The 17,216-nt window shown below is 38.7% G+C and overlaps 1 protein-coding gene across 1 annotated transcript in view; it reads right to left on the minus strand.

The window, feature by feature from the left end:
- Window positions 1–284: 284 nt before the first annotated feature.
- LOC149223590 (uncharacterized) overlaps window positions 285–17,216 on the minus strand; it is a 35,715-nt gene continuing 18,783 nt past the window's right edge. Inside the window, exon 3 of the mRNA XM_089385876.1 lies at window positions 285–816. Coding sequence (XP_089242002.1) covers window positions 584–816 — 233 coding nt within the window. The 3' untranslated portion in view covers window positions 285–583. The remainder of the gene's footprint in view (window positions 817–17,216) is intronic.

The following is a 17,216-nucleotide window of genomic DNA, read 5'->3' on the forward strand; positions in this document are numbered from 1 at the left end:
TGTGCTCAAAATCCATGTTAAACGAGATAGCTGATTGTTATTTTCTAATCTGAGAGTTGAAAAGGAAAAAAGATGCTAATATAAATTTCTAACCACTACATAATGAGATATGGTGAGTATAAAATTCTAAAGCCAAATATGAAGCTATATAGTAACGTTTGTCATTATACACTGTAATGTTGCCATTATGAGGCATTTTGTGCTTCCAAAGCAAGTTGTTATATGTGGTGGGGCTGTGAAAAGATAAAGTGATACGCCATGGAAAACCCCCTCAGAGCGGTGGCTTAGCTAAAGGGACAGCTTTAATTTTTTATAAGCAGAATATCCCAAAACAAAAACAAAAGAATATTCTAGTAACATTTTCTTTTGAGAATTCAGCAATTGTTTCTTATAGAAATAGGTGGCCCACATTCTGTGCACTCCAGTCCAAACAGCAAGAATATTACAACGAAAGACAGGTCACTATGAAACATATGTTTTCAAAAAAATAAGATCTTCACTGAAATTTATATTAAGATAGCCAGTGCTGCTTTTCTCTATAGGATGCATGCATGAAGTAAAGCTCCACCCACACCAACATAAATTAAAGTTTCCTAAGGTCTATACCAGCCTTCTTGGCCATAGCATCCAGTCCCTTTTTTTCAATTGTCTTCAATGCCTTGGTTGATATTCTCAATTTAACAAAACGTTTGCCTGCTTCCCACCAAATTCTCTTGTACTGTAGATTAACTCCTTGTAATTTCTTCGTCTTATGATTTGAAAAAGATACCTTGTTTGCATTATTTGCCCTCTTGCCCGTAAGTGAGCAGACTCGACCTGTAAGAAAATTCATGGAACTCATATGAAAGTGATTCACTTCACGAATGAAATGCCATATAAGCAAGATATGCATGCCCATACCAAGACCAGTGGAAAGAAAATGATTTCTACCCACAGCTATTGGCCTTCCACTTCAATGCATATCAAATCAAAGATTGTCATAGCAATGAGAAATCTTGTCGTAGTGAATATGCAAACGTTTCCAAAAACTAAAATGAACTTTGCAGGAATTACAATCAACTGTCCAAAATCTCCATTGTTTTCATCAGGTAATAAAAATTGAGATTTGGTCCATGGGGTCTTGGATAGAAGGTGATCGGGTGTGCTGTTAAGGCACTCCTAAATGTTAAGTCACCGGTTCAATTCCCTGCCCTATTTGCGTGTTATTCTTGGACATGACGATGATGTAGCCTCACCAATGCCAACTTACAAAAAAAATGAGATTTGACACTAAATAGTAAAAATACAAAAAAAATGAGATTTCACTTCTCTAGGAAAGATTTGGAAATCCAACTTCACAGATGATTGGAAATGTACCGGAAGAAGATGATTTCCACTAAGGACAAAATGGCACATTATACCCAATGAGTTTGTGCTTGTATCTAGAGTCTGTGACTCCTCTTATATTCCAGTGAAGATTCTCATTAACTTATGGGATTAAGTCACTCCTAATCATGCCAAGACAACAGGCAAAATGTGGATAAGCAAGGCTTCTCTTGCAACAAAATTCAGACTACCAACTTCAGGCAAGCCCTGTCTCTTAAACACAATTTGGTTATTACTTTTCACAGAATCCCCATTCTCACTTCCAAAATCAGGAAAGGCCTGGGACCTGGGTCACCCAGGCATTTCGGCAGCATTTCAGGTATGAGTATGCCAGCTTGGGGGCCATTTCCTGCAACATACAATTATTCAGACAGAGGAAAACAAATTTTCTCCAACTTCGATTTTTCCATCACAAAACACGTAAAAAGAAGGAACTTGGAAGAGTTAAGATTCCACCTGAGAGTGATTTCTCAATATAATTTAGGAATGAACCTTGTATATTACAAAGAGTTGTTTTTCCTTTGTGCCCTTGATGCAACAAAATAGAATTCAAATTAGTCAACAGTGTCTTGGTTTGATGGTAAAGCAGGGGTGTTTCAAACCCTTCAAGGTTCAAATCCCCCAAAGACACATTTCTCCCCTCGGGGGTTCTCTTGCCCATGTAAGCAAGCCCATGTCATGTGGTTGGAACCTGATACATGTCCTGGGCAAATTAGGCAGAACAGATACCCCCTTCTGGGGCATCTCAGCTAAGGGGATTCTTTTGAGGGTTGTAAGCTGGTTACATTCCAATCTAATATTCCCTCGATGGGGAAGGGCACACTTTGCTGCAGTGATAATCAGAAGCATCTCGTCATAAATAAAAATAAAATTCAAAACAGATCTAAGGCTCCAATATATCAGCATTTGTAATAGACATAAGGAAGGTACGAGCTGGATAGGCTATGTCGAGGCAATCTTCAAGTTATTTAATAAATTGTCCTGGAGGTAAAGAGTAGCAAAAAAAGGACAAAATAGAGTAATATGTGAGTTAGATAAATACAAAGTCAACAATAACTTCCCAGAAAACAATATAAATTTAGAAGTGTGAATTAAGTGACATGGAGTTATGAGGCTTCGAAGGCATCAAAACCAAATTAAAAATAGCACACTACGGGAAGTTATCCACGTAAACCTCATATGCTGGACCATATATCCAAAATGTACAGCTGGATGAAGAAAATGTGCATTACACAAATCAGCAAGAACTTCCATGACCTCAAATTGAAAACAGACAGATAAACAAAATAATATGATTGATATGAATGGAGTTAGAGACTGAATTGGTGGTTGTTGGCCCATCACTCTTCTCAGTGTCTCATATAAGATTTTGGCAAAGGAAGTTGCTCTGGCGGGAGCATACAGGTTTTGTGCAGGGCAGGTTTATCTTGGAAACTTGATCTCCACATGGGAGGCTATGGAACGGGCAACACAACTTGTTTCTTAATTGACTTTGATAAAGCACATGACAAAGTTGATTGTTTCTTCATCACAAAAATTGCTCTCTTTAGGCTTTGGATCTAAATGTTTTGCCATGGTGAATACTTTATCTCAAATGCTTGAACTTTCATCTAGTTCAACAATTCACTCTTGGCTCACATCTCTTCCCCCAACCCACCACCATCGTTCAATTATACAAGGATAGTCCCCTTGCCCTGTAATTTTATGTCTTGGCAACTGATGTTCTAGGTTATTTATTAGTGTCTGCTAGGGCCCAAGAAAGCATTCAGAGCGTTTCTCTCCCTAACGCCTCATAAATAGTTAATAATCATTTTGCAGATAAGTCTATCCTCTACATTCAGGTGGATCAAGAGTTGGTGGAGAATACTCACAGTTGCTTAGATCTCTTCCATGCACTTTTAGGAGACATTGTCAATGATCAGAAAACTGATTTTTGGTTGGTTGGCCCCAAATATACTCCTGATTGGATTCCTTCAACATGGAAATTCATCCATCTACGTGTTATTGTCAGCTACCTTGGGATTCTCTTGGATGCAGGGCTTTCAGCAATTGACCAGTTTTGCCAGTGATACAGGTCCTCCAAATTTGGTTTATATTTGTTCCACGTGTGATGAATAATTGGTCTCCAGAATGATTGGGTTACTGTGCAAAACTGAATTCATTTGTTGAGTTGGTATTTCCACAGGTCACGTGATAAGTTGCTCAGGTCCACTGATGGTTCAACCCCTGTTTGGTATCGAATTTTCACACCTATGCAACTTTCAGGCCTGATCACCAGAAGTCTGTATGCAAATGACAGCCTGAGTATCCCACTGTTGACCTGCTATCAAGGAGTGAGGGATTTTATCATTCATGTAAATACCGACTTCTGCCCTATTCAACCCACAAAAGAGGCTATATATACAAGTGTAGTTCGATCCATTTGCTCAGTCAGTCAACAAGTTCGATTTACAAGAAGGAAGTGAAGAAAAGTGTGAAATTCAAGAAGAAGGAAGAATTGCAGAAGAAGAAGAAGTCAAAGTTTTGGGCTATCTCTCTCTCTCTCTCTCTCTCTCTCTCTCTCTTTCGTACAAAGTCACTGGGCTGTTGCTGGGGTCAAAGATCTGCTGCTGGGTAGGTCGACGTTCTGGAGTTGCTGGGGTCGAAGTTCTTCTGCTACATAGGTCGAAGTTTTGTTGTTGGATAGGCCGAAGTTCTACTGCTTCAGGGTCGAAGATCTAGATCGAAGTTGCTGGAAGGAAGAGCTGACTTGGTGATTGGAGGAAGTTTGAGTCTAGGTCAAAGAGTCTTGGATTATCTCGTCTTGTCTTGTGAAAACTACTGAAGGAAAAAGTTTGACTAGGTTTTCCCCTAGATAGAGGTTTTGCTCTGGCAGAGTGCCTACATCTTGTGTCTCTTGTTCTTGTGATCTTCATACACACATAATTTGGTAATTGCTTGATGAAAGATAATATAATAAAGAAATAAAAGAAGCCAACACAATTCAAAAGTAATTATCAAGAAAGAGAAATCAAACCCTAATACTACTATCACTAATTTCTCAACACTGTTGAATTTCCACAATCTTGGGTCTAGGATAGAATCTTAGAATCTCTTACGCTACAAACCAATAATCTCAACAAAAACTACTACTTTGCACAACGGAAAATATAAAGCAGTAAATCACATATGCACAAGTATAGACAATTTTTTACAAAATATTGTACAAATATGTACAACCCAATCTTTGTTATATTAAACTAATCTGAATAATACAACAATGGAATAAAAGATACAATGAAAATCATGCTGCAAACTCTATGTCGTATCTTGTCGTGTCAGTCCTTCGCTCCCGATCTGCCCTCTAGCTGCCTCTTAGTCCATCAAAGGACAACACATAGAGTCTCCAGGAGGGTTGCCACCTATCACTGCTGCAAGTCGCTTCTGCCGCTATGAACACGAGTTGATCCAATCTGCTCTTCTAGGCTAGCCAACAGCTGAGCTCCAATCTGCCTTCTAGTAGCCTCTTTTGTCCATCAAAGATCTACACATAGGCTCAACAACTTCACCCAAACTTTGGTTCTCACACCTCATTTAGGACTGCTAATCACGGGCTACTTTGGGTTGTCAACACGTTGCCCTCCAACAAACCAATGATGCCTAATACACCCACTGCAAGATCTGCTCCTAGGAATGACTTTCAACCATCATGAAAAGTCCTCTAAATGGATCCCACAGGCTTCTACAATAACTTTGTCCACACTAGGACCGATCCAACTAGCATCTAATCAACATGAAACCATCACATACCTCTCCAATCATTGGTTGTCAACATTGTTGTAGGTTTGTCCCATTGGTTAGGGTTGCAACTACACTGCAACAACAACCTTTCCTCACGTCCAGACCTCCCTTTTCTGTTGCGGTCTTCCCTTCCTATCTTTTGTCCACAATCTTCTCAAAGTTTGGGCTAAATCTAGCCCCAAACAACCCTTCTCGGCCCTCTATTCAAATAAGGCAAGGCCTGTGGCCTTCCTATAGCTACAAGCAACCTTACGGCCTACATACTTCAAGGAAAAGAGGCCTGCGGCATACCTGTTTGTGCCTCCAATGATTGCGGCCTAAGAAAAGGAGAAGACCCACACTTAAAATTCTGCCCAAAATTCCTCTAATGCATGCCGCTTACTTCTGTTGCTCCACAAACTTGTGAAACCCACCCAAACAAGACCAAAACAGTCCTCCTCCACTTCGGCCTTCTTCCTTCTTGAGCTGTGGCTGCCTTAGGATGGTATTCCTTATGAAAGATGCACTTTGGATGCTCTAAATGAGCCTCACATACCTTCTATTTATACACATAAGAAGGGTCAACGAATAGACATGTCTTTTGGACAAATCACTTCAAGCCTACATGACTTGAATGCCCAAAAACCCATTATCAACTTCAAAAATTCATAACTCCATTTCTACAACTCAGAATTGGATGATTTTGGTTGCATCGGATTCGTCTCAACGAGAACTATCATCCTCATCCATCGCATGTCGAAATGTGAACATGATTTTGGCTCAAATCACGATGACTGCAAAACCCCAACCTTGGCTTCCAAGCCCACAAGTGACTCTTGTGGTGCTCCACCCTCCAAACCCCGAACCCTAGGGCTTGGAGTACCTCCCAAGCTACTCAAAAATCAGCAAACACTAAGGTGACAAGTTAAGGAAGGGCAGCGTAAAGAAGGACACTCAAGGACCAAAGCATTAGAAGGTCATCAAAGGCATCAACATGAAGAAGGACCACTCACCTCAAGGACACTACAATCTTGAAGGAAGCCACTAAAGAAGATCACAAAACCCTAGTTCAAAGAAGGAATCTACACTTGAAGCATTCTTGGAACCTCGCTCAATCATCACCTCGAAGAAGGAGATCGCAAGAGACCCTATCTCTACTCAAATAGAGGAGAACTTCAAATCGAAGCATCTTGAAGTCTACTCATCCAAGAAGAAAGGCGTTGTCATCATCATCAAGCATTCAAAGTGATTTCTCTCTCCTTGGGTCAAGGATCACTTTTGAAGGAAGTCATCTTCATCAAAGAAGTCATCTTCCACTATCAATATCATCATCAAAATCAAAAAGGCAGCAAGTTGAAGATAGTGTCATCAAGAAGTATCTTCACAAGTATCTTTATGTCCACATCTAAATCTATCAAAATGTCTTTTTGCAAGGAAAGCAACAAGTTGGTTGGGGCATCAAACTTTCTTGCATGGAAGAAGAGGACAGATTTGATCCTCATAGAAAATGAAGTCGTGGAACATGTTAAGGGCTCAATCACTAAACCTCCAAAGGAAGAAGCTCAAGCTCTTGCAAAATACATGAAAGGGGAAGTAAGGGCTCAAAGGATTCTCATAGAATCCATCAAAGATCCCCTCATTCCCTATGTATCAAAGTTGGAGACATCAAAAGAAATATATGACAAACTTGTAGAATTTTTCTTCGTAAGTACTGCAAGAGAAGTGATCTCATTAAGACAAGAACTCTACAAGATGAAGATATCAAAAGAAGGAATAGCCTCATACTTTATGAGGGTGTTAGAAATTAGAGACCAACTACAAGAGTTGGGAGAAATAATGTCTGATAAGGAAATGACCACCATAGTGCTCAATGCACTACCAGAGGAATGGGGCAACTTTACATCAAGTATCTATGAAAAGAAGAAAGCCACCCCATTCAATGAACTTTGGTCATTATTCAAAATTGAAGAAACCAGGCTAAAGGCAAAGAGTGATGTAGGATCAAATGAACAAGCTCAAGCATTTGCTACCATGTCTAAGAGAAAAGGAAAGTTTGGGAAGTTTGCTCCTCAAAAAAAGAAGAAGAATATGGCAAAGGTCCAATGCTATGGTTGTCAAGAATATAGGCACTACAAGAGAGATTGTCCAAAAGTCTAGAAGGACAACATTGAAAGAAGAAGGGAAGAAGCAAGAAGCTGAAATGACGAAATTAGAGGAGGAGGAAACAAAAGATCTCTACTATGATTGAGATAATCTTCTCCACCAAGTTCTTTTCAGTTTTGTAAAATATAGCTATCATGGTAGGAAGCATTAGAAGCATGATAGGATGCATCATTTTAAGAGATGGCATCATAATAGCATATGATTGAAGCAAGAGCTCCTGAAATCATCATAAGAAGCTTAAAAGATAGCTAAAGTAGAAGTCTATCGCAATCGTCGTCAAAAGATAGTGGCTCTTGGTATCCTCATCCAAAGCATAAGTGGTACTTATGGGTAGAGTTATCTAGCATAGAGTTCATCATACATCATTAGAAAGGAGCATTTTCAGGATGAGGCTAATCAAGATCCTTCGTTGGAATCTTCACTAGAAGGTTCATCTCTTAGAAGAAGCAAGTGTCTCGCTGAGAATTCCACCTTGGATGGGATTCATTTTTTGAATGATGGTATGATGAAGGAATGCAGTAGGTCAAGATGATTGAAGTACTTTCAATCATGGAAAAGGAAGCTACTGAAGGAAGTCTAGATGACCAAAAGAAGAAAAGAGGTATGTGTGCATATGTTTGATAAAGTCACGTCATCATGTAGTTGCAGATAGTATGGGTGAAACTCTACCTCACGAGTATGATCAAAGGAAAAGGATTCCTTTCAAGATGCATGATAGCTTGTCTCACATATTAACAAAGATGAAATCAACATAATATGTCCTCATATGGAATATAAGGTGGTTGACAAAAATGAAGGAACCATGGATGGAAGTTCCTGGGGAGCAATATGTGAAGAAAGAAAGAAGAGATCATGAAAGATGCAACTATGGTCACATAGAAAAGGAAATCAACATTTGATAAATAAAAGAATTGGCCATGATATCTCCATGGAAAGGTATGAAGACCTTGGTAAGGAAAGAAGACCCTTGACATTAAATATCTTGGAGATGTGTCAATATGTATGCAGGATGTTGATGTTGCAACAAGCAGATGTCATGATGAAGGGCCATCACAAAAGGTAATTTTGATTTGATGTTCATTTTTTATTTTTGAACAACATCTGGATGGGTTGATACAGGGCTACCGAAAGAGAGTTGTGGATGTTATCTACAACTAGCACTCATGTGGTTGGATGGAAGATCTTGAAGGAAACATGACGTGGAAGAGGTAGTTGTATGAAGGAAAGCCAAATGTGGACTAGAAGATCACTTTTAGACAAGAGGAAGGATGACATGACTGAGGAAAGTGATGGATAGTCGATTCCCTACAAAGAAGTCCCAAAAGATGAAGGCTCCATTATATTAAAAAGAACTTCATGAGGTCGATAAAGGGAGCCCCTCTAAGCAGCTGATAGTCCCATGATCTCCATCTAGAACCAAAAGCTAGTAGAAGCAAGTCCCTGATTAAGAGGGAACTTGGGTACATTCCTTTCGTAGGAATGGGTACATTCCTTTTATAAGAATGGGTACATTCCTTTAATGGAATGGATATATCCTCCCCAGTTGAGAGGGAAAGATAGACACATCATTCTTGTCTTCACTTTGGGAAGAAAGAATGGAGGATTGGGTAAGCATCTGGCATCTGATACTCTTTGAGGATGTGGTAGGGAATCGAAGATAAGAGTAGTCGTGAGAGAATCAATATTCTTTGAGGACTGGGAATCCACGATAAGAATAGTCCTTGAAGGACATACCTTGTGTAAACCTGGGCAGGGCATATTCCTTGAGAGACAATGATGAAGATGTCTATAAATCATTGGTCTCAACAGCATTGTGCTCTGATCTTGAGGAGAGATAGAGTTGTTAGTCAAGGCCTTGCTATATGACAATGCTGGATGATATGATGTTATATAGATGGATTACCAATCTGACTCTTCTTGTGAGAATTCTTCAGATTGAGAATGTCCAAGTACCTTGTATGGATTATGAATACCTCCCTAGTTAAGAGGGAGTGTTGAAATATGTAACTAGGTTCACTCTTCATAATGACATATGTAATCATGATTTTATGTATTTAATGAGAAAAAAAAAAAAATATATATATATATATATATATTATTATTATTATTATTATTATTATTATTATTATTGATCTTGGGGTGTGGGTTTCATGCTCAAGGAAATTTATTTTTAGTTCAAGCTCCCATTGTGAGCTCTTAGGGCTTGTCATTGAGTCTACAAGTCATTGTCATGTATGAAAGGCCCATTTGGGGCATGTTTCATATTGTAAAAGAAATTATTCAAGTCAAAATGACCCTCCAAGACCTCGTCAAGTGCTTATCATCAAGTCGGCCTACAAAGAAGCAAATCGGCCTATCTAGAAGGTGAAGTCGGCCTATTTGAGGGCTCAAGAAAGGCTATATAAAGGAGTACTCAGCCTCACTCAAGGAGCACTCACTCAAGCATCAAGAAGAAGTAAGATAGAAAAGGAAGCCAATTACCAAGCAAAGGAAGAAGGAAGAAGAGCGAAGCACTTTAGGTTTGTTTGTTAAAATGTAAAACTACGGTCAAATTCCACTTTGGACAGCGTACTTGATGGAGATAATGATTGCATTGAATTCCTCTTTTCGAGAGGACCAAAATCAACTTAAATATCACTCAAAATGGATAAGGGAAAGTGTACTTTTGAATTATAAGCCCTCATGTACATATTTGATCAGGTCGGCCCTAAAGCAAATTGGACACCCTTGGAAGGCTATAAATACAAGTGTCCTCTACCTCATTTGGACATCTTGATGAGAAACTCTTCTATCTTGGTTTTTGGCTCGCACAGGTCTAAGATTTGTCCGCGAAGGAATGGTTTTGCTCGAAGACGAAATTGCAAGGTCCAAAGCTCACATCTTTGTTTTAGAGTTTTGGACCTCAGTCGCAGGCATAACACAGGAAGAATTCAACCACAGTCGCTCGCTAGTTGGCTCATCCGTGCGACTGAAGCATCTCAGTCACATGCACAACTCGTTCTCCGTGTGACTGGCATCTAGGGTTTCTGAGTCTCGGTCGCAAACCGCAATCGTTGGCTTATAGGCTCCAGGGAGCGACTAGAACCTTCCTAGTCACACATATGACTCCTCCTCTGTGCAATCGGGACCTAAATGAAGAAATTCCAGTTGTTCAAAGATTTCGGTCAATGACCGCAATGTTCGGCAGTTGACCACAGACAGGGGTTGTTCATTACAGGCTTCAAAATCAAAGTTTTGAGTATAAGCATTGTTGGTTTCATTTCATGAATATTGTGTAGTTGTTTTAACTGGATAGTTGTAGGGATGAAGATATGGATCATTGCACTCTCCTTTGTTGAATCATTCGATGACAATCTAATAAGAAGAAGAATTTGTAAGGGTTTTCCTCATAGTGGGTTTTGCCCTAGTCTCTAACCAATCCTTGTATCTCTATCTATGAATGCTTTTCTTCTATTATTTCTTTATGCTCCGCTGCATTTATGATGATGATATTGTTCTTTCTACATAGTTGCATATGTTGATGAATAATGTTATGTTATGGGGTGAATTTAATGTGTTAATGAAGAAATGCAATTATCAAAGCAAAGAACAATATAGTCGTAAGAAAAATTAACACGGCATCAGAGCTAGGCTGAAGAAAAGTCATTGAAGATCACCCTTATGATAACACCATTGATGGAAGCGAGAGAGGATGGAAGAGACCTAAAAGAATTCTAGGGTTTGAAGGAAACCCTAGGCAATTTGTGTATTAGGGTTTGACAGATATTAGAAGGGTTTGAGAGAAACCTTGGTTTATGGCAAATATTTGAGATATGAAATCTAGAAACCCTAGCAGGGTCAATTTGAAGATGCTCAAGCACTTGTGTCAGAATTAATGAAGCCCTAGATGGGATAGTCTTTATTAGTCCCAATTGCTGATAAAGTTGGGTGGAATAGTGAAGGCAATATTATCATATGGACAATACACAGTGATGGCTCTTGAAGGTTGGTTCAAGAGGGAGATGTTCACCTCTCATTGAAGATAAGTACTTTCCGACTTATGATGCTCTTTTATATCTTTACTTTTGACTTGTGGATCTAATTATTGTTTTGATTATTATCTATACTTCCTGCATGTATATTTGAGTATTTGGATATTTCTAACCTCTTGATGAGTTGTGATAAGTGGATCTTTTTTTAGGATCATGGCCAATGCAAGAAGAGAGGAGCTAGTAAAGGTAACAAAGTGATACAAGTTGCCTATGCAAAATAAGAAGGTGCATAGGTATTTGAATACTACAAGGTGTGCATGATATCTTGTTTCAATGTTATGTTTCATCTGTAATATTGGATGGCAAGGTAAGCCCCAAGGTATGATGAGAATGTCTCCTTCACAAATGGCTCATGCATATGTCACTGATTTGGATTCATGATTTTTATGATGGAATGGTGCACTTGGTAGTGAACAAGTATCTTACCTTTTAGACATGATGAACTTCTTGATTCTATGAAGCTACTTAATATTGATCTTTGATATATTGGTATACTTGATGTTTGGCTAACATCTATCATTTTGGATATCTTGATCCCATAAAGAAGGCTAGCACCTTGATTCTAATAGATGGTAACTTGATACTATTGATAATGTTTGTGAAAAGCATGGTAGTCATGATGATAGAAGTGTAACAATGAGACTGATATTCGGGATCCTTTGTTGACCATGGTTATGTTTTCATGTGCTTACTAATTATAGCATATGGTGAAATTGAAAGCCCTGACTTGATGGATTGAGTTATGTGACGTTGTGATCATGATTTTTGAAGTGTGCTCCTATTAGCTATTAGACACTAACCCTTGATGAAAGATTGATTGTAGCTAATGCTAACATGTTATGACCATGATGGATATATGCTTTAGAACATGATAAAGCTTGACTTTATGATCTAATAGTTTCGTTGATGCATGACAGTATTATAGACAGGTTGATGACTTATGGCTGAAGGGAATGCTCATTCAGAGGGAGAATCTCTCCATAAGATCCCTACACCTATTATCATTTATATAGATGATTCCTTATTGTTAAAGTAGGATTATGGACATGAATAGACAAGTATATGATATTGTTGGTCTACAACAAAGTTCTGGTCTAAGAAGAGATAGCTTTCCTTACTCTAATCCTCAACCTCACAGAAGCAAGCTTAAGGGTGCGACTGAAGCCTCTCAATCGCACGAAAGAAGGCCTATGGGTGCGGTTATGCCTGCAGGACACAAAAATGAAGTTTTGTGCATGAAATCAGAGGTTCACCTGAAGGATGTCAGTCCTACAGACATGGAACAGACAACGGAAAGTTTTATGAGCAGGGAAGTTTGAATGTTTGACTTACTATAGAAAATGTGAATGTGTTGACTAAACTTGTGTTTGCAGGGGACCCGAATATGCATATCAATATGTCATTATGACTTAACCATTGAAGCTAGTACTTGATAACAATTGCAAGCGTTGGACAAGTTATGGCTAATATAGATGAGCAATGACATGATGTTTGATAGTTTATAAATATGCTTTAGAACATTGACATGATGCTTCATATGTTTTTGGCTTATGCATTGATTGAATTCACAAAGATGACAAATTAAGGTTTTGACTTGATGACTAATGATTTGGTACTTGACGACTGATGATTTCCCTTGATGATAAGTACTATGTGAGCATAGTAAATTTCAGTGACTAATATTGGTATTCATTAATGGTTTTGTATTGGCCTCATTATCCTTAGCACAATGGTTGAAGTATAACCAGTGGTGATTCAATATGAAGTAATCTCGCAATAAATGGATGGAACCTGCATGACTTATCCTTGGTGTATCCATTTGCATCTAGTGACAAATATGATTTATATTATGACCATGAAGATGGCTTGATAAAGTTTGATTGGATAGTGCTTGGTAAATAAAAATTTGTTGCAACTTGATATTTGGATATGAGCTCTACTTGTCACCCGGTCCAAAGAATTTGTTACAGTGATATTGATGAGTTTGATATTAGTTTTGATCTGACATCTAAGGCTTGATAGGCTAATTTAGTCAATTGGATTACATAATATTGATTTGTGTAAGGCTAAGCATATTGCTTTGATCAAGTGTTATGTTTGCGGAAAGCATTGTATGAAGCAAGCTCCTTGAGCCTGATATGTTTGCATTGACAGTTATCTGGTGAAGCCAGGATGATGTATCGATCCAAACCTCTACTTCAAAAGTGGTCCAAGGTATGACTTTGATTTTGGTTTTTATATACTAATGGTCTATTCTTGACAAGTAATGAGCCTTTGATGATCAAAGTAAGAGGGAAATGGCCTCTGAAGTTCAAAATGAAGAATCATGGCATGATGAATTACTTTCTGAAAAGAAAATATATATAGCGAAGCCATTGAATAATTTTTGGAAAGTGGAAATGCAAATCCTTGGACACTCCAATTGAATTTCAAGAAGTTGTGAAGAGATATTGTTGAACTTGACTTGGCAACCGATAGTTGATTGAAGCATTGATGTTCCAACACCCATCTGTATATATATATATATATATATATATATATATATATATATATATATGTTGTGCATAGAACCTGAGTGAATTCATGATTGAGCTGCTTCATACACATTGAGTTGTCACCCAGCACCCTTCGAGATATTTGCATGGGACGATCAATTTTTTATCTGAGATAATCATTCTACGATATATCACTGCATGGATGCACTGATGTTGTTTGGGATCATTATTGATAAGCGCATCTGGGCGATGACTTAGTATGAGATCTACCATGATATTTTGGATGAGAAGTTCGTAGTTTTAAGCACAACCGAGGTTGAGTATGATGTTGCTAGCATGGCTAGCTGTGAGGCAGGATGAAGAAGCTCTTTGGAGAGATGTTTGAGCAGGTTCTGAATATGACATGGATACATTGTGATGACAAAGAATGGGAACCGATTGGAAAAGAATCCCGCATATAGCTGAGACTGAGACACCTTCATTGAGACAGTGTTGTTGTACGAGACAAGCTTAGGCTTGTGGTTGGCACCTCCTTAAGAGGGAGGATGACTATGGTATCATTTTTATGATATATATATATATATATATATATATATATATATATATATATTTGTTCTAATATGATATTTGATTTGATATCATGCATGAACAGGAGACAACTACTATTGAGACATGATGATTACTAGATATGAGTACAATGATATGTTGTTGATCTTCAAAGAGCATCGTTGATCGAGGACATTGAGCTAGCTCTTCCCCCCTGTCTGAACTCCCAAGGTGTGGAATTGATATGGAGGGTTCCTGGGGTTGAGGGATCTCTGAACAGTAGGGTCATAGATGTTGCTCCCCTATTTGTTACCCATAGGGTTGGAGATGTTGCTCCCCACCAGAGTATACCCCAGTTGGCATCATACCCACAAGCAGGGCTTGTAGGGAATACTACTCCCTGTCTGGCCAATGGGTTGAGAGCGTACTTGGGGGTGTACAACCCAAGTTGATTATGATGCAGGTGTTCTACCACATGACTCTTGAGGGTCATTGTTGGGAAGATCAGTGGACAAAATGGTATTGAGTTGAGATGTGTTCCCCGATGTGGTTTCCGGTTTAGATGTGCTCCCTGATGATATGCTCTCTGATGATGATGCGAGTCGTAGAATTAGCTCCCCGCTAATGTTTCCTGCGTGGTAGCATTGGGCTCCCTGCTGGCAGAGATTCTGGGTGGTAGCAATGGCTCCCCGATGAATAAAGGGTGGTAGCTTGGGCTCCCCTCCAATAACAAATTCTTCTTCTTTAGATTCAAGTATGTTCAACATATGAGCTGGGGCAATCAAGGGATGAGCATGAATAAGTAAGAGACAAATTGAGATGATCAAAGACAATACGTGATGATGAGATACTTGAGATTGGATATGATTTATTGATAGGATACACATGATATGATACAGGTGGAATTCTCCCTAGTTGAGAGGGAGTGTTAAAATATGCAATTGCGGTCAAATTCCACTTTGGACAGCTCACTTGATGTAGATAATGATTGCATTGAATTCCTCTTTTCGAGAAGACCAAAATCGACCTAAAGATCACTCAAAACGGATAAGGGAAAGTATATTTTTAATTTATAAGCCCTCATGTGCATATTTGATTAGGTCAGCCATAAAGCAAATTAGACAACCTAAGAAGGTTATAAATACAAGTGCCCTCTACCTCATTTGGACATCTTGATGAGACACTCTTCTATCTTGGTTTTTGGCTCGCACAGGTTTGAGGTTCATCCGTGAAAGAATGGATTCGCTCGAAGACAAAATTGCAGGGTCCGAAGCTCGCATCTATGTTTTAGGGTTTTGGGCCTCAGTCGCAGGCATGACACAGTGAGAATTCGACCACAGTTGCTCGCTAACCAACTCATCCGTGCGATCAAAGCATCTTAGTCGCACGCAAGCTCATCCTCCGTGTGACTGACATCTAGGGTTTATGAGTCTCAATCGCAGACTATAGTCATTGGCTTATAGGCTCCAAGGAGCGACTGGAACCTTCCAAGTCGCATGTATGACTCCTCCGTGCGACTAGGACCTAAATGATGAAATTTCAGTTGTCCAAAGATTTCGGTCAGTGACCGCAGTGTTCAGAAATTGACAGCAAACAGGGGCAATTCATTATAGGCTTCAGAATCAGAGTTTTGAGTATAAGCATTGTTGGGTTCATTTCGTGAATATTGTGTAGTTGTTTTAGTTAAATAGTTGTATGGATGAAGATATGGATCATTGTACTCTCCTTTGTTGAATCATTCAATGACAATCTAATAAGAAGAAGAATTTGAAAGGGTTTTCCCCATAGTGGGTTTTTCCCTGGTCTCCAACCAATACTGGTGTCTCTACGTGTGAATGCATTTCTTCTATTGTTCCTTTATGTTTTGATGCATTGATAATGATGATATTGTTCTTTCTACATAGTTGCATATGTTGTTGAATAATGTTATGATATTATGGGGCGAATTTAATGTGTTAATGAAGAAATGCAATTATCAATGCAAAGAACAATATCGCCCTAAGAAAAACTAACATGTTTTGGGCTATATTCCTTCACACATCTGGGAGTTAGGACATCATCTTGCAGCAGAAGATAGAGAATTGCAGTCACTCCAAAAGAGTTGAAGTTCTAGGTCAAAGAAGATCTCCTTAGCAAGTCGAATCATCAAGAAAGGAAAGACAAGTCAAGTGAAGTTGAAAGAAAAAAAAATTGTCCATTTTTCAGCCACACGTGTGACCTAGGGTTTCTGCAGAAGAAGCTGAAATTACAGGTCTGCAACAGCTAGCCGAAATTCTGAGTTATGGGCCGAAATCTGAAGCAGTGGAATAAGTTTTACCAACGTTGACTTGGAGAAAGAGAAGTTCATCAAAAAGGAGCTTTGACTTGGTCTTGGAGGGGTTTTTGGTCAAGAGTCTAGGTCTTGGAATTCGTCAATTGAAGATTCTATAAGAAGAAGAATTCTCATGGGTTTTCCTCTCAAGTTTGGAGAGGTTTTGGCCCTGGCTTATGGCCTATATCTTGTGTCCTTTGTTTCATTGTTATTTATGGTTTGGTAGTTGTTTGATGAAGAAAAACACTAATAATAATCAAGGAAAAGAAGAATCTAATCTAAAGAAGTAAAAATATATCATAAACAGTTATCATAGAAAAGAGAAATCACCTACACTTGTTGTCCCTAGATTTATCAACATGTCGAAAGGCCGATAGCAGTTGCTTTTCCAAAAGATATATGCTGAAGAAATTTGTGTGTAGTAACCTACTTGTAATATAGAGATATGAGTGAGCCAACAAGGATAAAGCTTCCATAACCAGAGAATACATGGAAAGAGTATTGGGTAGCAAACAAAGCATGGAGATAACTTGTTCAACATCACAT

Source organism: Pinus tabuliformis, chromosome Q, assembly GCF_031772625.1.
Source record: "Pinus tabuliformis cultivar Carrire ecotype Pingquan chromosome Q, CPIR1, whole genome shotgun sequence".
NCBI lineage: Eukaryota > Viridiplantae > Streptophyta > Pinopsida > Pinales > Pinaceae > Pinus > Pinus tabuliformis.